The sequence below is a fragment of the Phyllostomus hastatus genome, unplaced genomic scaffold, assembly GCF_019186645.2.
Source record: "Phyllostomus hastatus isolate PE091 unplaced genomic scaffold, TTU_PhHast_1.1 phas_scaffold_12, whole genome shotgun sequence".
NCBI lineage: Eukaryota > Metazoa > Chordata > Mammalia > Chiroptera > Phyllostomidae > Phyllostomus > Phyllostomus hastatus.
The window spans coordinates 10008659-10029523 of record NW_025334007.1 but is presented as its reverse complement, the minus strand read 5'-3'; the positions used below and the strand labels follow the sequence as shown (position 1 = coordinate 10029523).

The window sequence follows — 20865 nt, the reverse complement described above, 5'->3', positions numbered from 1 at the left end:
AACAGGTTCGCACTGAGTTGTAAAGTGTCTAAATTTGGTGATGAATTGGCCAACATCACAATGCCTCTGAGTTTTACTGGTGTGGTTGTTATCCCAGCTTCTGGGCATCTGGAAACAGATGGAATGAATGTCTTTAGGGGCTTCAGCATTTACAGGAAGTCTGACTCTTTTGTGTTTTTCTGGGATAGAAGTTTCTAAAGTGACAGTGAAGTTAGTTTTTAGACGTTCAGTTCCAAATGCAGACCTGCTCTTTGCTGTCACTGTCTTTGCATCTTTCCATAAAATCAGGGTGGAGCAAGAAGTGGTTGAAACTACTTTGCTGTCGGCCCTTCGTTATTGGCTTCAAAAGGCCAAGGATGGTGCCCCTTTTGTCTCTGGGGAGTGACATGGTTAGAGATTCTAGTCATTAACAAATAACTCAGTGACATCTGAAATTATTACTCCCCTGTAGTTGACAAAGTAAATGTGCATTTTCATCTAAGAACTCATGGGATTTCTTTGAAAAATTATTTTTGTATTCTACTTTTCCAAAGAAAAGGAACAGGAAAACAAGTTCATATCAGTTTTGTTGAAAACAATTCTTGCAATTTACATGCCGTACATATTCTCCCCGGGCATGTTCTGCCTGACTCTCTGCCGTCCGGGTTTGATTTGCAGTAGTGAAGCTTGAAAACCAGAGTTGTGTATGGTTCCAGAATAGTCCCCATAGCCCATTGCCGGGAGACAGGTGCACGTCATGCTAGGATGACTACTTTGTCAAGATTGTGGCGTCTCCATCCTGTTGGAGATCCTTGTGTCTTTGCCAGTCTGTGCAAACCACTGTGTTACAATGGAGGAGAGACCTCAACCTCAGCCAAGGCACTGTTGACACAACTGAGGATGGGCATTTTTCGTTTTCAGTGGGTGTGTGCATAGTTCAGTAAAAGCCTATAGCTTGGCTGGCTGGCTGTCAACCAGGAGGTAGGTTTTTCTCTCTGAAAGCTGGGACGTGATATTTGTCACCTTCCCACCTCACTCCAACCCCTCCCCCCATCTGCTAGCGGGGCGGGGTGGGGGGTGCGTTGTGGGGGGAGAGGCTTCCCCCAAGTCCTGTTTGCCTGCTCTTGAGATGGGGGAGGTGTTTTGATTGGGGCTCTACAGTTTACAAGACAAACCTCTGGTCTGCCTAACATTCTAACAGCTGAATTTGTTCACCTGAACGATGAAGTGGTTAAATCAGGAGCTGTTAGCATTAAATGAGAGTCTGTAAATTTGTGTTCTTTACAGTTGTTAGTACTGTTTTTTCACTGGAAGCCTCATTGACTTACAGCAAGTCCAAACTGGACTGTGGGAAGCAGGTGAGCAGGAAGGGGAAAGAAATTCTTCAGAACAAATCAGGGGTGGCATCTCCCCGCATTTTAGGTGTCCGTGCCATTTCCTATCAAACACCGCTGTGTCTGAGAACACAGGACTTGGAGACAGTTGTGCTGTGCCTGCAGTGAGTTTTTGTTCTGTTTGAGTTCCAGTTAGGTTTGCTAAGCCCCTTTTCCAGGTCTGTTTTTCCTTGTCATTTAGTGTCCTCTGCTGGTAGTTTTGAGTATAGTCACCCTATCTAAATACTGAGCAGTTCCTGAAGAATGGAATCAGAAATTCATCCGTTTGCAGCTACTCTAGTAATATTTGGTTTAGGCAAGAATGTTCTAGATGCCAGAGCAATTGGTGAAGGCATGTTGGGAGATCAGGACCTTCACCCAGTTTTTGAGGACTACCTCACAGCTTGCTTAGTAATTTCAAATGGGGAAAAAAGGTACCTTTGCACATGGAGAGATCTGGTGCCATCTACTTCAACCATGCTTAACATTTAACATCACCAATAATACAAGGAGGGGCAAAAAACCCTGGAATTATCTTCTGGGGGGTGGGTCCCTTGCAGTGCAGGTTTCCCTGCTAGGTGAGTGTTCTAGAAACCCATCGGTATCAGTGCACCAGCTGGCGTTGTTGTGAGAGGATGGGTTTGGCTTTAGTGAAATGTTTTTGAAGAGTCTTTCCACGTGTTTGCTTATTTCCTGATGGGTGATTACACATGCACCTGCCCACACTGTTTTGAGAGTTCAGCAGGTTTTGACCCAAACCATCATGTCCCCTGTGCCCCCACCCCTGTTCACCCGATCTCACCTAGAAGATGAGAAACAAAAAAATGGCAGAAGCACTAAAAGGCACCAAAATCAATGCATTCAAAAACTGTTTTGAGTAGTGGAAAAAAACATTTCCATAGGTGTATTGCATCAAATGGAGAGTACTTGGAAGGTGACTGAAGATTAAACATGTAAAAATAAATACACAATCTTTTACAAACAAATTCCTAGGTGTTTCTTGCGGGGGTCCCCCCTTGTAGAACAAGCATACATCTCTTGTCCCTGACGTAATGCCCATATAACAGGATCCAGCAGAAGCAACGCCTGCTAGAGTGTGTTTGGTGTGGTAAGAATATGCATTTAATAATTTATAATTGTAATTTGAACAGTTCACCTTAAATATCATATGGTGTGCTTGAGTGTGATATGGTTATGTAACAGAATTACATGCTTATGATTTTGTAACAAAAGATTTTATCCTAAAAATTTTTTGCCCGACCCTGTATGTCAACCTAAGGAAGAGATAATCAGGCAAACCCACCTGAGCGGTTTTCTTCAGAACACCTGGTCTGTACTTTTACAAGATGTAAATGTCATGAAACATACAAGAGGAAAAAACTCTTCTAGATTAAATGAGGGTAGAAAAGAAAAAACAAATTACAGTGTATGATCCTTCATTCAAAAGCGGGACAGCTATAAAGGACATTATTAGTACAATCGGAAACACTCGAATGTGGAATCTGAACTGCATAATGATAGGAACACCCACGTGCACTTGCAGGACTGTGGTAGCGGCCCTGTGCTTATGCAGGCAGCCTTAAGAGATCCCTGCTGAAGTGTGGTGTCTGCAGCGGCCCTTTCCTCCTTCAGCTTTTTATGAGGAAATTCTGTGTCTTTATTGTTTATTTTTATTTATTTAATTATTGTATTTTTCCATTACCATTTATCCCACCTATGCCCTTTTCCACTTCCACCTACCCTACTCCCCCCTGTTATTAGGAAAATTTAAATCAGGCCGGGAAGGTTTTATAAAAGTTAAGTCCTTTTTGTACAGCAGTTGTTGAGATTTGGTGGTTGCCATGTTTGCTAACCCTAAAAGGCAAACATTACATCTGTTGGGTACTATTCAGGGGTTGCATCTTTTGTACACTTTTGCTCCCAGGTACAATTTTAAGGCAGCCTTCACCATAAGCAGCGAGCGTTCTTACAAGACTCATTTCTGTTTCCCTTTTTTCCCAGGTTACCGCCCATAGTTCGAGGAGGGGCCATTGATAGGTACTGGCCCACTGCTGATGGCCGCCTGGTTGAATACGACATAGATGAAGTGGTGTATGATGAAGATTCACCTTATCAGAACATTAAAATTCTGCACTCGAAGCAGTTTGGAAATATTCTCATCCTTAGTGGGGATGTCAGTGAGTATTCCATCCTTACCCCGATTGCATAACAGTGACAGCGTTTTGGATTATGTTGTTTTCCTGACAAATAGCAATGCTGTGGATTCCCCCAAGTCTGTCGTTGGCACTACTGGTTTTTGCAATGAACATTTCTGTTGTGTTAACCTGTGGATTGTCTGGGCCTTCATGTTTTATAGCAGAGCTATAAAAACTTGGCTATGACATTCCTTTTTTTTTAAATTTCTTTGTGATGAGTATTTGGACTGTATTTCAGTAAGTATTATTGCTTAGTTACAAGAATCTTTTTATTATGGAAAATGTCACATCTAAATAGACAAAATACTGTATTTTGGTGTGTATAATGCATACTTTTTTGCCCAAATTTTTGAGGGAAAAATAAGGATGCACATTAGACATGGGTATAATGATTACCTACCATGGGTATAATAGTCCCATGTGTAATGCTCATCCACGTTTACAGGAGTATGATGAACCCATATATGCTCACCATTGAATGTCAGCAATTACCAGCTCCTGGCCAATCTTGTTTCCCAAAACCCCCAGACCACTTTTTCCCTCATTTTAGAGCAACTCTCAGATGTTGTATTAGTTCATCTGGAAAGACATAATTGCTTTTAATTATTCACATCAGTACATCCTTATGACTGAGTTTTCTTCCAAATGACTAATGTTTCTATATATGTAATCTGTGTATGTAACCTATTATATTGGGGTTGATTAAAACTCCACCATCCAAAAAAATAAATTTCTACATTTCTGACAGTTCTTAAAGATGGAAAGGGAAACACCTTGAGCTAGAATCCAGCACTTCGTAGTGGTGTGAGTCAGGTGGTTTTGGATAGAGTCACCATTTTGGACCTGTTTCCTCCCTAGACCTGGCGGAGAGCGATCTGGCATATACCCGGGCCATCATGGGCAGTGGCAAAGAAGACTACACGGGCAAAGACGTGCTGATTCTGGGAGGCGGAGATGGGGGCATTTTATGTGAAATAGTCAAACTGAAACCAAAGATGGTCACTATGGTAGAGATATCCTTTGTTATAAGAGATAAGTTCAGTGGGCTGCTTTTGTTTTCTTCCCTTTGTCTTAAGACTGCAGTTAAAAGTTATGAGGCCAATGTGGGGTCAAGAGTCCTGAAACAACCACTTCAATTTCGTTTTTAAACTTTTTTAGATTTTTTAAAATTTATTTTTAGAGAGGGGAAGGGGGTGGAAGAGGGAGAGAAACATCAACGTGTGGTTGCCTCTCGGGCGACCCCCATTAGGGACCTAGCCCACAACCCAGGCATGTGCTCTGATGGGAAATTGAATGGGCGACACACACCCCACTCCACTGTTCGTAGGCTGCCACTCAATCCACTGAACCACACCAGCCAGTGCAAACACTTCAGTTTAGTACCAATAGCCTTTGTATGTGACCACCACCAAAGAAGCAGAGATAATTTAGTTGCAAATTAAAGAGCAAATGACTTTGGTACCACATCTGCTGCTTAGCCGTTGCTGAAATGGCTTCTTCGTGAGAAGAAAAAATCAGTTCCTTTTCAGTGTTCTTGGTGCAAAAATAAAATCATTGTCTTATTCATCATTTTGTAACTTGGGATACCCAGAGTAGTGCTATAAAACTTTTGTCTTAACCTTTTCTTTAAAGTATTACTATTTCAGAATTCTTTGATACATCCAAATTCAGGGAAAATTTGTCCTTAACCTGGTTCGAACATAGACCAAATGGTGATTGATGGATGCAAGAAATACATGCGGAAAACGTGTGGTGACGTCTTAGACAATCTTAAAGGAGACTGCTATCAGGTATATTTTCCAGAGAATGTTTTTAAGTGAACTGATAATATACCATAATACATCTGTTACTGACCTGAATAAAACAACTTTAAGTGTATTTGCTTAAGAAGATAAATAGATCCTTTTGTAGAGGAGAAGAAAATTTCCCTCTACCATTCTAGTTCTTGGCTAAGACTCCTGTAATCACAGATTAACAAGAGAAGAACAGACGTTTATTAGCATGTATTATCATGTATACGGGGGAGACACCCAGAGAAAAATGAGTAACACAAAGTTAGGTCTAGAATTTAGGCTTAAATATCATCTTAATAGGAAAAGGGGATGTAGATGTTTTAGGGGAGAATAGATGACTTTTAGGAAAGAGGAATGGACCCTTAGAAGAGTAGGTAAGGAAGGAGGTATGATAGTTTGTGCAAAGTTTGCCTGAGTCCACATGGTGTCAGTCTGTTCTCCGGAGACGACAGATGATCTTCCCTGGTTGAATCCCTCGTAGAGGGGAATCCATGACAATTGAGGTCCCTTTGAGAGGATCTGTATTTAGGCAGATAAAGCAGAGTTCAGAGAAAGCCTCTCTCTGTAAGTGCTGTTTTTCAAGTGCCTGCAACTCAAAATAGTCAATATGCTAAAGTGGCATATTTTGAGGTGCCGTGTTCTCCCCTTCATTCCCTCTGTGAGTTATACGTATGTGTACTTGCAATAAGGGAGAATTCTAGAATCTCTGGATTTAATAACATTTGTTCCTTCTCATCCAAAAGATTTCATGTACCTTTTTCTGACCTAGCAACCACCACCTTTTGTGTCTCTTCCGTGGATAACCTCTCTCTGTCTGGATCTTTCAGAGAGAATGTACTAGTGAGCAAATCAGTGTCTGTCCTAAATTCTACTGTGCTTGCAAGTTCACCTATCATTACAGTTTGTAGGGTCTGTTTTGTATTGTATTTTGAGGAAGCATGTTTGATGTCCATACCTACAGTACCTGTTAGCACAAGATAACCAAGCAAATTCTTATTTTATTTGAATATCTCCAGATGTATAGACAATTTCAGTGAGAGCTTCAGTTTGTTGATATGTAAATTACTTGCCCCTACCCCATCTTCCCTGAAGTGTGTGCATCCAGATTTGATTTCACAGGACATGCATGTTGATTTTTTAAGCTGAGAAAGGAATCGATCATACCTACATTAAAATGCAGTTGTAACTGTTTTGTGGGCAAAAGGAAAAGATCTATGTATTTCTCTTTGTACTATATGAAAGTTTAGAAAGGGAGGGAGCAATTAGGTTCTCTAGAGCACGATGGATTTTTTCACAATGAGCTAAAAGTTACCGTTGTCTACCAATAATGTTTGCATTGTTAGCTATACTCTCTGCCCCGGGTGTTTTAACATTTAATGCTCACACCTGTACCAAAGAGGTGTTATTGCTATTTTGTGGATGAAGAAGATTAAACTTAGAGTTTAAAGAACGTTTTTATTCCAGGTTTCAGGGTAACCTTAGACAAGTGATTCAGATTCTTAGTTCCTTACATGCATTAAGAAAATATGAACAGATCCCCAGCTCAAACGTGCAGTACCGTTGAGTTGTGCATTGTTATAATTAAAGATCATATTTCAGTGGGAATATTTACTAACGACTTGGGGAAAAAAGCCTCTCCACTTGAGTGTCCATCTGAGGGTAGAGCACCAAAGGCAGATGGTGGCATAGAGAGTCGGACATTTTAGGGAAAGGAAAAGTAGCGTTTTCTTTGAAATGGCTGAGCTCTTGAGGAAGTTGGTTGCCTGAATGCATCCTTTTCTCCCGGCCTTCTTTCTGGAAGAGAACAACCACCAGGGGGAGCCTGGAACATTCTTCTGAGTTTGTAGGGCTTTCAGTCTCCTGGGCAGCAGCAGACGAGCCCCTTAGGCATTAAAATGCGACAACCATTAACAACACACCAGGTCTTTGCAGCTGTTTATCATTTGAGAGACAGATAATTACTGTGTTATCCTTTTTCAGAAAATAGAAAATGTTCCAAAGCACTCTTCCGTTGCTTTTATAATGATGGAATAATTTTAGTACTAAAATCATTGAACGGGTACAAAAAGAATATGTATGTATGTACAAGATAAAATAGTAGTGAACTAAATCTAGCAGATTATTTAAAGAATTATATATTATGCACAGGACAATTTGAGTTCATAAATAAAAACATGAATATTAAGAAATCAACATAATTCATTACATGAATAATTTAAAGGAGAAAATGATATTAATAGATGATAAAGCATTTGGGAATATTTCATCATTCTTAACGAAAACTCTTTAGGTAAAATAAAATTGCAAAAGGAGGGAAACTAAATGTAGTGGAAACTATCAGAAACCTACAGATAATATTGTATTAAATAGTGTTGATGCAAGAAACATCCAAACCTGTAAGAATTTTTATGAGTTCACTTGAGTCCAACTGATGACAATTGCCAGGAAGCAAAATCTGAATGGATCAAGAAAATGCTCCAGAGTTTGGCAGTTTTGCAGTTTATTTTATACACTACTGTCAAAGGAGGAGGTGTGAAGAGTGTTATATAAAATCTGTTGGTGGTAGATTAGGGAGGCAGGACAAAGCAAAGTGGGGAAGTCTCTGAGGTTGGATAAAGACTAGAAGGGATAGACACATACTTCGTTTACATTGGTGGGTATAGGATAGTTAACAGTTAACAACTAATTCAGTAACAACTGTGAGGGTTCCCTGGTCTGTGCTCTGGTGAGAGATTGTGCCCCAAGGGGCCTGGAAAAAGGAAATGACCCTGACATTCCAAAGATACATGATCATACTAGGTGCAAAAACACAGCAGACAGGCTCAGTTAAGGTAAAGATTGACCTTGTTAAGGATGATACCAGCTTAGGACCTGACTACCTTCCATGACTTGCTTTTAGTTAGGAAAGTATAATTTCAGACCATCCCGTGTGGTTACTTTCAGTCTCTGAGTTTGTAAGGCTGCCATGTGGGCCCGCCCCTCAGCTTGTCGGGTTTAGTATGTGGCCTCCTTTTCGCCCACAATGGCAAACCACATAGGGCATTTCCACTAAAACTAGGAACAAGATAAGGATGCTTATAACCTTTATTCAGCAGTTTTTGAGGCATTAGCACTAATTCAGTAAGGTAGGACAATGAACAGAGTATACATATAGAAAGAAATTATTTGCAGACCATATGAATGCTTCAAAGTTCTGGGAAAGTCGTCTACAAATCTAGTTGAATTCATGAGAAATTTGGTAAAGTGATTGGATAAAGGCAGATTAAAAATTTCTTCTGCTATGCTAAATGCAAAACAGTTTGAATGGGAAATTGGGGGTGGAGGGTAGGCTGGAAACTATTCAAAGTCGTGACCAATTCTTAAATACCTAGGAATAAGTTTAACAAGAATTATGAGTATTTTGAGACTGGTAAGAGTTATGTTAATATCTTATTGAAACACAGCAACTGAAGTTTGAATCCGTGGGGAGAGAGATTGCATTTCTTGGATGAAGGTATCGACATAGTATCTTTCTTCCTAATTACAATTAATTCTAATCAGAATCCCAAGGGAGTTTAAAAAATTAGACCAAATGATTTTGAAGTTCATTTGCAACAATAAACTTCTAGGGATAGCCAAGGAAACAATTTTAAATAACCGTAGTGAATGAAGGGAGATTTGCCCTCTTGTAATCAAAGGAGAAGTACGATGTTGACACAGGAACAGACAAATGGAAAGGAGGAATGCCACTGAGGCGTGAACACAAACAGCTAGAGTGGCCTAATGTGTGTTGACTCAGCTCGAAAGGGTAGGAGGCTTTATCTAGAAATAAATGAAAAGGCTAGAAATAAAGGACAAAGGTTTATTCAAGGGTGTCTGTCGATTAGGGTTTGCAAACTGCAAAGTGTCCCAAAGTGGAAAGAAAAGCTGAGAGTGTTTATAGTACAAAGTACAGTTTTTACAGTAAAGAAGCACATTCTTGAGAAGAAGCAATCCTGCATTCTTAGCCCATTGATTGGTCCAGGATAGTAAGCCTCAGATGGCCGGCGATCTGGACAGTGGAATGGTTTCTGAAGGTCATTCGGATGGTCATCTGGGGGTCTGATGGATGTCCAAGCATTGACATGCAACCAGATGTGCATCCAGGCATTGACGCAGGCCTGGAGAGTTCAGAAGTTTAAGTTCCCAGGCTCGTTAAGGCAAGAAAGAAGAGAATCGTTTCTTCATGCCTTGGCCTACATTTTACAAATAATTTAGCAGCTTGACCATAGCGATTCCATTTCATTTCTTCACTCTGATCCTTCACCCTGTTAATTATTTCACTTAGGAAAAGAAGATTTAGTTGATTTAATGAGTGATGTTGGCATAATGGGCTCTCCATCTGCATGAGAACCAAGTTAACTAACCCTAAAAGCAATAGAGAAAGTAATTTCAGATGGTTTAAGCTCTAGATACAAAAACAAACACATTCAGGAAAATTTAGGAGTTGACAAACCTTTAAAGAAAGGACAAGAACCCCAAACTGTAATGATAACACACTCCAAGCCAAAGGCAGACTGAAAACAATACTGCCAACAAACATGACAGGGAGTTTAATCCCTTTAATAATACAAAGAGCCCCATGCACCTTAAATTTTAAAATTAACTAAATAGGAGAAGGTATTAAGGATATGAACTGGTGCTTCTCAGAAGGTGGAAGTCAAATAACCTGTAAACTTAAAAGACGCTCACCCATTGGTTGCCAAGGAAGTTTGTGTGAAAATGTTAGCAAGGGATTTGACAAAACTCTAAGAAGAGAAACAACATCTAGTGCTGGGAAGGATGAAAGGGAACAGTTGTTCGCATGCACTGTTGGTTGGAGTGTGAATTGCCATAAAAACTAAAATACATGTGCCTTCGTCTGGCAATCCCGTGTTTCCGGATCCAGCCCACAGACAGACAGGCATCTCTCTGAGAAGGTTTATCATGGCTGTGTTTGTAGACGCGAAGGCCTGAAGATGATAAGTGGAGAACCTTTTTAGTGGAACTATACGGTTTTTACATACATCATTACCTGGAATGGTGTTAGGTAAATATTCCCAAGTTCAGAACAAGGTGTGTGACCCTAGTTTTGCAAAAGAACAAGCACCTGTGTTTATTTGCTGGTGAGCGTTTCTAAGAATCGGCATGAACATAGGGGGGAAATCTGAGCGTATCTGATGGGATCACTAAGTCGATTGAAGGCAACTTGGTGTGAGTGGCTTCTATGTTTTTGCATGGTTGGCGCCTGAATGATGTTTTAAGTGAAGGCCATGATAAACATTAGGACAGTAAGATTCAGTTATTTTAAAAATAGGTGACTTTGAGGATATGTGTAAGAACATTGACAGAAAAAACATGGAATAGATAGATTATTTTAGGGAATATTGGCAAAGTTTGGTTTTTGTTTTATTATATGTGATTTTTGTACGTAAATATGTATTTCACCGCTAGAAAAACAAAAGACAGAGAATAACTCCTGTCTAGGTCAGGATGTTGCCTAGAGCCAGATGGGTGCCCAGCGTATAGGCTTTAGTACTCCAAAGACAAGGCAAACCCCAAGCTTACTTAGTTCCTGAATTTACGGTAAAGGGTGTGTGTGAGAGTTCCAGCTCTTCGCTGCGGTGCTTCCCTCACCAATGACTCTGTTGTGGGAGCTGGTATTGATGACACGGCTTTATTTATTACCAGCAGTGCTCGAAAGCATTAGAGGAAACTGAAAAACCATACGTTAAGAGTTTGGAGGTTTTGGTGGGTGGGGGGGGGGATGGAGACAACTGTACTTCAACAACAATGAAAAAAATAGTTTGGAGTAACACGCAAATATACGTCAATAGACAACAAAGTTGTTCAGTACTTTGTGTAAAAGAAAAACTAAAAGTAAAAGAAGATACAGACAGTAGGAGAGGCAGTGCAGATTAGGGTTAAGAGCGTGAACCTGTCTGGTAGCTCTAGGTGTACTTCTTGGCTCTTTTATTGGGTGCCCTTGGGCAAGCTTTGTAAGCCCACAAGTTGGTTTTCTCTATTTGTAAAACATGGATAATAGTCCCTGGAGAGTTGTTTAGATTAAATGAAAAGGCACATAAAGCGTGAATTAAGCACTGAATTTTAGCTCTTACAGGCATGGGTGGAAGTCCTTTTTGTTTGTGTGGTAGGTGCCCTGGATGTCAGCCCCAGCCTGCATTTCCCTCTTCCTCTTCAAGTGTTTAACTACTTCCACATGTGTGGGCTCACCCACATCTATTCCTGTTCTTTCTGGAAGGTTCTAGTAGAGGACTGTATTCCAGTACTGAAGAGGTACGCCAAAGAAGGGAGAGAGTTTGATTATGTGATTAATGATTTGACAGCTGTTCCAATCTCCACATCTCCGGAAGAAGGTAGATTTTGTTTTGTTTTTAATCAAAATAATGTTCATGGAAATGTTTTTATGGGCACCATGTGAGAATGAAAGGATCTTAGAGATCATCTAGTTAAGTTCCTTCATTTTCTAAAAGTAAACTGAGGCCCACAGTGGAAAGATGGGATGTATGTGGCTTTGGTGAAATCCTGTCCTGCCCCTAAATGTGGTCAAATTAACTGAGTCACTTGAAACAAACATGAAATAAAATGAGTCATAATCATATCATTAAGACATTAGTTTGTTTGATAATTTATTTGCATTATGTGGTTTTTAACCTGTAATGGGACAAACTGGTGACCTGCCTAAGCAACACCAGAGGCAATTCCCTGCTGAAACTATACATTCGAAATCACTGCTGGGTTCGGATGTCAGTGTTAATGATTTTTGTATAACCTTGTCTTCCTGCTGAGTTCGCACACTGGGTCCCTACCCAGTGACCCTTGCAGTTTCATTCTTGGAGTGTTACTGCTTTCCTCCTTACTTAAAGCTGTCGTCTTGCAGGTTTCAACCTCTGCTTTTGTGTTGAAGCTTTATTGGCCCTATGAGAGCAGTGCTAAGTACATGCATGTTTGCTCTTTATAAGAGTTTTTAAAAAGATTTTATGTATTTTTAGAGAGAGTGAAAGGGAGAGAAGTAGAGAACAATCGATGTGAGAGAGAAACATAGGTTGGTTGCCTCTTGCAAGCCCCTAACCAGGGACCTGCCCGCAGCCTAGCCATGTGCCCTGACTGGGAATCAAACTGGCAACTTTTCAGTTTGCAGGACGATGCCCAAACCACTGACCCATACCAGCCAGGGCCATGCACGTTGGCTTTTGACCTTACTTGTATATGTGCCCATATGTATGTAAGACACTACACACATATGCACACATATATAAATACGAATTTATTCACACATGACAATACATTATTAATAAGCTCTCAAATATTGTCTCAAATGAACTCATGGCTCATTTTTGTTATTGTTGAGTATTAATGGTTTGACTTTAGCTATTGTTTCTGATGCATGCAGATTGTATTTATAAAACTTATTTTTTTACAAATCCAGATTCCACATGGGAGTTCCTCAGACTGATCCTTGACCTCTCCATGAAAGTACTGAAACAGGATGGGAAGTATTTTACACAGGTAGTCTACTTAACCGTTCTTTACCCCCAAACTCTCAATAGCATTATCTATTTTGAAATGAGAAAGCATAGGACAGCCTAATTATGCTCTTGGAAGCAGTAAGTTTGTAAATAGCTGACCGGTCATCTATTGGAATTAATCAGTTCTGTTGTGTCCTGTTACCTTAACCTTCCTGATTTGTCAGCCATGGGCTTTGGCTGTAGTATGAGCTGCTACCAGGAGATGGAGACACAGACCATGATTTTTCCATTTGTAGGAAATCTACAATGAAACCTGCTCAAACAGAGTCAGCTTATTTTTGTAAAAGGAACCCAAATCCGTGAGTTGGGGAATATTCACAAGTGAAACTAGCAAGAAAGTGTGACTGTTTTCTTTCGTTGAGAATATTAACCCGGTAAACAGCCCTCTTGGGGACCTGCTATCTCAGTATGGTGAAGTAATAAAAACACTTCCTTAATAGATCACCACAGCCTAGCCATTAAATATTAATGGCCCAGGCTTTGACAGCTTGCCTTGGTCACCTGAATTTTACCATAAAACACATTCTATGCCCAGGGCTGTGCTAGTTTCCAAGAATTGTCCAAAAGATGTATTGGACATGTTTCTTGTCCTTGCGTTCATTACAGTTGGAGACCTCGGGCAACCTCACTTGATCATACCCAGGCCCGCACGGTACACTCAGTATAGACGGAGGAGGCGTAGGCCTTTGAAGAAGCAGTGGTCGAGTCAACAGCGCAGAGTGCTTTGATGCTGGATGTACTGCTGTGGTTGCCACAGGGCTACATTTTTTTTAAACTGTCAGGCGATGTGCTCAGAAGACACCCTTGATTTACACCTACTTCCCTTTCCCAAGTGTGTCTCTTAGAACTGGAATAAGGTTAAAGATGGACTGAAAATGCTGTGTGGCCTGTTGCTTGGTGACTGACAAAAGCTAGATGATCCTGCTTAAAATTGCTTGCATCACAGGAGCGAGTGTATGATGGCCCTGTGGCTGCTTGACGACCACCATGTCGTGCCACAAAGCCAGGGAAGGCATCACGGAGTGCCTGGGACTGAGTCCTGGTGTGTGGGGGAATTTGAATCCGAACCTGGGAAAGAATTGCTTTCACAAGACTGTGAGGCAGGTCCCAGGTGTTGACCTCCTTTCTTTCCCCTTTAAAACTGGGCTATTTGCTAATGTATGTGGCATTCATGTCAATTATGATGCAAAGTATTAGCAAACCCCGGCTCCCCTTAGCTTGAGAATTGGGCATTACCAGTACCTACCTACCTCCCTAATCTGTGCCCACCTTCTGAAAGTCACCTACCTTTAGTGTTTCTTTTATTCCTGTGCTGTTGTTTATAGATGTCTCATCTATGTGTGATATACCAAATCATATTGTTTACTTTTGCTTGCTTTTGAACTTGATAAAAATGGTGTCCTTAAGGATTTATTCTTCTGGACCTTATTTTTACATTATAAAAGTAATACATGGTAACTTAAGTTTAAAAGATACAAACAATGCAGAAATTTAAAGTAAAAAACCAAATGTCACTTACCCACACCTAACATGGGGCAAGGAGAACTTTCTAGAACCAAAGCTACTGAATTGGGATTTACCCTCTTGGAGTGCTCTCCTCCTTGTCCCGTTCGTTATTCCTTTTCTCTCATCCTTAATAAGTGCTTAATCCTTTGCTATTTGATTTTTGTTCTGCACTTCCCCTGTGTCTTTTCTTAAGAAAAAGAAAAAAGAAACATGGTTATTTAGATACACAAGAAAGTGGAATGCATTACTTTTTTGGGTAGATCTCTATTTGTGGTGAGTTTTTTCTTCTTTTTTTAAACTGCTTTTTGACAGGGTTGGGGAAGGACAAATTGAAAGTATCCTGTTTCCTTACCACATTGTCCGTAAGGAGGTCCTCCCATATACCCTCTATCAAGAGAGAGTGTGGTGTCAGTTTTGGGATGGCAAGGGAAATCATGGAGCTGTGCACCTTGGTGGCATTTCCGCTCTACAGCTTCCCCAGTGGTGATGTGCTCTAAAAACAGCCAGGCGGTGTTTTCTATTTGTGAGTCTTAAATTACACGTGTGGTGTTTATATGCTCTCATGGTGAACTTGATGTTGAAACCAAATTATATGCTGGCCAAGGGTACTTTGGCCAGATCCCACTGCAGGACCTTAGAATGATGGGTTACTAAACTGGCTGGCATTGAAGGACGACGTCATGTTGAGCGAATGTGCAAAGTTAAAACCACCGAGGCCTGCTCTCAGAATAGTTCTGTCTACCCGCTTGCCCGTGGCTGGCCGGCTGGCTGGTTGGATTTGAAATACCAGCCTCGAAAATGCTTACATCACAAACTGTCTTTATTTGTGAATAATTTTCATCTTACCTTGTACTTGGTTATTTTGAGGCAAATTGATAGTGGAGTTCTTAGAAAGAAATAGAATCAGCACATACGCGCATTAGCCCTTGGAATGTTAAGAACTTCAGTGGTTAAAAGAAAATAGGTGGCCTCAAATGCCCACCTAGTTTTCTAAATCGGTTATGAAAGCTCAATCGTGCTAAAAAGATAGACTCTACCCCCAGTCTATTTAATGATAATTGGTATTTTAGAAGATTTAAAAAAATATTTTATTTATTTATTTTTTAGAGAGGGAAGGGAGGGAGATAGAGAGAGAGAGAGAGAGAGTCATCAATGTGCGGTTGCTGGGGGTTATGGCCTGCAACCCAGGAATGTACCCTGGCTGGGAATCGAACCTGGGACACTTTGGTTCCCAGCCTGCGCTCAATCCACTGAGCTACGCCAGCCAGGGATAATTGGTATTTTAGCATGATCACCTGCAGTTCATATGTACATTAAAGATTGAGAACCACTGCTTTCTGGTGGCGGTTCTCCTTCAGAGAAGGCCCGTAGGCAGCAGCCATAGTGCGCTGCTGAAATGGCATGATCCTGAGGCCCCAGTTCCACAGGACTGGCAGCGGGCATGTTGCCATATGGTTTAACCAGCACGCTTGGGAGATACATGGCCAGCCAGAGCATACCCTGTGTTTGGACCCCTTTGACCCATAGTGAGATGCCCCACGGTGAGGTGAGGTACCACACCAAACTTGGAGCCGGCAGAAGCTTCAGCGTGGAGGAGTTAAGGATGGCTGGCATCCAGAAAAAATGTACTCCTTCAGCTTGGAGGAAGGTGGAACACACCCCTCCAGGCTAACCTGCAGTAGCTGAAGGAGTACTGCTCTAGGCTCATCCTCTTCTCCAGGCTCATCCTCTTCTCCAGGCAGCCCTCCGACCCCAAGAAGGGAGAGAGTTCTGTTGAAGAACTCAAGTTGGCCACCTAGCTGACAGGAGCGGTCATGGCCATGTGGAATGTCTACAAGACGACAGCCAGGGTCATTGCAGAGGAGGAGAACTTCAAGACATTTGCCAGTCTTCACAAGGCTCATGCCAATGTCCGACTCTTTGGCAAATGGGCAAAAAGAGGCAAGGAAGCTGCAGAACAGGATGTTAAAAAGAAAAACTGCTATTGGCAGCTTGTGATTAAAAAAAAAGATTGAGAAGCAGAGCTGTAGAACTAGGCAGAAGTGGTATACATTCAGCCGCTTTACTGTGACTTTGGCCAGCATCTCTGATTCTGTTTACCCTTTTTTCCTCATTGACACAGAGTGGCTGCTGTAGCTCCAAATGTTACTTCTAGGTTATAGGCTAGAAGAAAGTTGAAGGGATGGGTTGCTGTTTTTCCTTGATTGTCCAGAATAAAAAATGCCTTTCCAAGTATTCCCGAGGCAGATGTCTTCTATATCTCATTGACCACTCTGATCTGCTGGGAAAGCAGGCCAGTGGAGGCCAAAAAGGGACAAAAGAACAGTGAGGTCAGGAGGGAATGCTTGATGAGGAGTAGAACTGGGCAATATCCTTAGTCTCTATATCCTGAATAGACTTAAGTTCTCTTATGCCTGAATTGAGATTTGGGGGAGAGTGTGAGGGGTGTGGATATAGTTCTATGCCAGTATCTTACAGTTTTATATGAGGATCATAGTTTGAGCTCTCTTTGATACATTATTTTCAGTACAGTGGTGACTACTGGGAAACTTATTTTGAATGGCTTATGTGTATGAATTTTTGCTAATTGCATGGTGTTGATACAATGGCTGTGTCACTAATGAGAAATTGGTCTCACTGTTTTCCATTGCTTCATACTCTAATCATTTGAAATGGCTTGGTAAATGAGGTAGAAGGATAATGAGCTAATGGATCTATAAATAGAACTCAGTACAATTTGTGAAAGTACAGAAACCTTATCCCATTTTCAAAGGTGAACTTTTATCTAAAACTAGAATTGTTCTCATGTATTAGTGACCTTCAGATGAGTGGGACCCTCAGTGGACTCAAGTACCCTATTGTTTGCTTTTCTCTCTTTGATTTAGGGGAACTGTGTCAATTTGACTGAAGCCCTGTCACTCTATGAAGAACAGCTCGGGCACCTGTATTGTCCTGTGGAGTTCTCAAAGGAGATCGTCTGTGTCCCTTCATACTTGGAATTGTATCCTTTGACCATATCATTGTGTTGCCAGATCAAAACACCAAGTGAATCCCATGCCAGTTTAACATTTTTTTTAAAAATCGCTCTTTAGTGTATTGTATCAGGCCCCAGCTTTCAAACTTGGCTGCACATTGGAATCCTCTGGGAGTTTAAAGCAGTACTGACTGATTCCTGGATCCCACTCTCAGATTCTGGGGTGTGGCCTACCAGAGCTTCCCAGGTGATTTTAAAGTTCAGGCACTACTGGTTGTCACAGGCAGCCTCCAGGCCTGCAGCATCATCTGGGGACTAATTAGACATGCAAATTCTTAGGCCACACCCATACTGCTGCCCAATGGCAAACGCTGGAGGTGGCGCTGGTGACCTGCCTTTAGCAGCCCTCCAGGGGATGTGCACTTGAAGCTTCAGAAGCCCTAGACTAAGACACCGCCCCAGCTGTAACAGGCAAAAGGACTGAAGGCATGCATTCAATTTTTACGTTAAGATGATCTTACTTTAATATTAGTTTCTACACTTCACTTGATTCTGATATGCAGTAGAAATTGAGAGCTAAAAATACTGCTTGGGGATCTCAAAGATAATGTTGGTCTCCATTAGTGCTCCTTAGTAAAGTTAATCTAGAGACATAAGAAAAGAACCAGGGGAAAAACCAGAATGAGCATTGTCATTAGAAATTTATAGTGCGTTTCCTCCTTCTGAAAGATTCTATTCTGCGAACCAAAGCTTCCTTTCTTGAGGTGGCAGTTTCCTGTGACTGCTGCAGGCCTGCTGAGCCCTGGCAGTAAGCCCCGCCACCGACCCCAGGGTCCGCCCTGGGATGAATTGAGTGCTGTGTGCTCTCCCGGTGGCCATGTTCTTCCTTGGCATGTAGCAAGCTTAGACACTTCTCCCCTTACCAACTGCTCACCTTCATCGGGGTTCCTCTCCAGAGTAGGGTTTTTTTTGTTTGTTGTTTTTTTTTTTTAAGATTTTTAAAAAAGATTCTATTTATTTATTTATTTATTTATTTTTAGAGAGGGAAGGGAAGGAGAGAGAGACAGAGAGAGAGAGAGACATCAATGTGCGGTTGCTGGGGGTCATGGCCTGCAACCCAGGCATGCACCCTGACTGGGAATCGAACCTCCGATGCCTGGTTTGCAGCCTGCACTCAATCCACTGAGCCACGCCAGCCAGGGCCAGAGTAGTTTTTATAGTCAGGCCTGTGGTTATCTGTGGAAAGACTTTAGAAATCAGTTGATAACATTTGGAAAAGGGGTTTGGTCTTCTGACTTGCCTTCCACTCTTGTCCCTCCTTCCACCCTTTTTGGCCTTCTTCTCCTCCCACCTCCTGCACTCCTGCCACCCCATTTCTCACCACCCTCTCGTTTTTGGCCTCTCCCTCTTACCCTTCCTTCTTATATGAATTCGCTAAAACATCATAGGAGATCTTGAAAGCAGTACTGTTACTGAGAGGATACGTGCGTGCCTTTAGCCCTTTTTTGTGTTTGATTCCTGCTCCCCAGTGTCACAGGTGGTGAGTGTCCAGGCTGGAAAGTGGTTTATTTAAGAGGCCTTCGTTCTCATTGCTACAATGCTCTAAGCCAGCGATTTTCAACTGGTGTGCTGTGAGAATTTTTAAAACGTTAAGACCTCACTATTTATTCATGGGCAATGACCTCTTTTTCCTTAGATTGTCAAGTAGAAAAAATGACAACAGCCAGCACAATAGCCGTTTGGTGTGAATGAATCAAAATTACACATATTTTTGGTCGCATCAGCCAAAAATACATATATTTTTTGGTGTACCACACAATTTCTCTAATTTATGTGTGCCATGAGATAAAAAAAGTTTGAAAATCTCTGCTGTTAAGCTATGAAACTTGCGTCAATCCTTCAATCTGTAGGCCAGCAAACACATTTTAAGTGATGCTTGTTCTTTGAATTACCTGCTCTTACTCCTTGACTCCGTGTCCAGGTGGGTGTTTTACACCGTGTGGAAGAAAGCTACACCTTGAAGATCAGCTTCCCCTAATCATGTGTGCTTACGAATAGCCTTCCTGACCATCACGCGCTGTACATGACATCCAAACAAGGCAGGCAATTGATTGTGAATCCCTCCCAAGTTTTCTTGTTTAATTATTATTTTTAATTTAAAAAGGCAAATGGAAAATGTATATTTTGATGACCTAGGGTGTTATTTTTTGAAAGTCAACTGAAGGATGATTAGATAGCATAGCAAAAGGCTGCTAAATGCACTGAACCCCTAGAATGTGATTTTCATTACTTGTTTTCCTCCCCTGTGTAGGTCGTTACTGTTTTTATTTTCATAGACTTTGAATTTGGTTGTTTGGAAGAATGAGCATCATTGTTTTGTTCTGGAGGGGAGTTCTTGATGGTGTTTCTTTCCCCCAAAATTGACTTAGATGATTAAAATTTGGTGCTTACATGAAAATTACAAAATAATTAGAAATGCTTTGATTAAAATTACAAATGAGAAATTTCATGTGTCTGTTCTTTTATTTCAGTTAGGTCCTCTCTTTCTTCTGACCACACCACACAGTACAGAGGTATCTCCTGGTCTTTTTTTAGTTCTCTTTATATCACTTGGTACCATTTATCTTTTTATAAGAGGATGGCCTTAGGGCCTTTTTTGAACAGTAGTAATGACTTCCATTTACCATTCTGGTAAATGATACACACAACCTATTACATTCACCAATTCTTCATTATAAAAGTGACCTGAGGAGAGGAAAAAATTTGGCCTCGCTGTAAAGTTGAAAGTCACAAGTTTATTTCTGTTCCCTCTCTTACTGGTATGTTAGATGTGGAAATAATGATCATTTTGGATCGCTCCTGTGAAGCTTTTAGAAGATTTTTGGATGCACAAATAGATGATAGTTAGTAGAGAGGCCTGCAACAGGAGCAACTGAAACTCACCTAAGGAAATGTTTTTAACTACCAGCTTGGTGTAGTGTATTTGTGCAAAACAACCCACATTAAAGGTAAGACTGTATTGATGTGCATTGTTAGACAGCACTGGGCTATTTTACTTTTTTACACAAGGTTTCTGCTTTATCAATGGAAAGAGTTCATTTATGGTGAATTTGCAGTAAGCAAATCATTAAAAATGAAATATTCACTGTCTCTTTTGAGATAGAATTAGGGGCAACCTAGAACATTGTTCTTCCCAAGATAGGTTCATGTATCTAGCAGATTGTTTTTAAATATGAGTATATGCATATTATTTTCTTTTTTATTAGATTGGCGTGGAAGAAGAAGCAACATAGGAGTTGAAATCATGTTGGAACTAGATTGTCTTTCAGCAAATATTTTTCTTATGCATAGAAGTTAAAAATGGCATTGGAAGACATTAAGAATCCTAAGCACACTCCAAATGCTACTATAATGCTTTACAAAGGCTCTGTAAACTGTAAGATTACAAAATAATGGTACTACTACTGCTAGAACACTGTTTTGGGTGACTAGAACTGG

The 20865-nt window shown here is 40.9% G+C and overlaps 1 protein-coding gene and 1 pseudogene across 1 annotated transcript in view; both read left to right on the top strand.

The window, feature by feature from the left end:
- The window catches only part of SMS (spermine synthase), a 44816-nt gene extending 24945 nt beyond the window's left edge, over positions 1 to 19871 (top strand). The window contains exons 5-11 of the mRNA XM_045855999.1: positions 3354 to 3529; positions 4406 to 4560; positions 5248 to 5337; positions 11600 to 11714; positions 12788 to 12867; positions 17279 to 17394; positions 19349 to 19871. Coding sequence (XP_045711955.1) covers positions 3354 to 3529; positions 4406 to 4560; positions 5248 to 5337; positions 11600 to 11714; positions 12788 to 12867; positions 17279 to 17394; positions 19349 to 19388 — 772 coding nt within the window. The 3' untranslated portion in view covers positions 19389 to 19871. The remainder of the gene's footprint in view (positions 1 to 3353; positions 3530 to 4405; positions 4561 to 5247; positions 5338 to 11599; positions 11715 to 12787; positions 12868 to 17278; positions 17395 to 19348) is intronic.
- LOC123829885 lies at positions 13875 to 16408 on the top strand (annotated as a pseudogene).
- Positions 19872 to 20865: the final 994 nt, after the last annotated feature.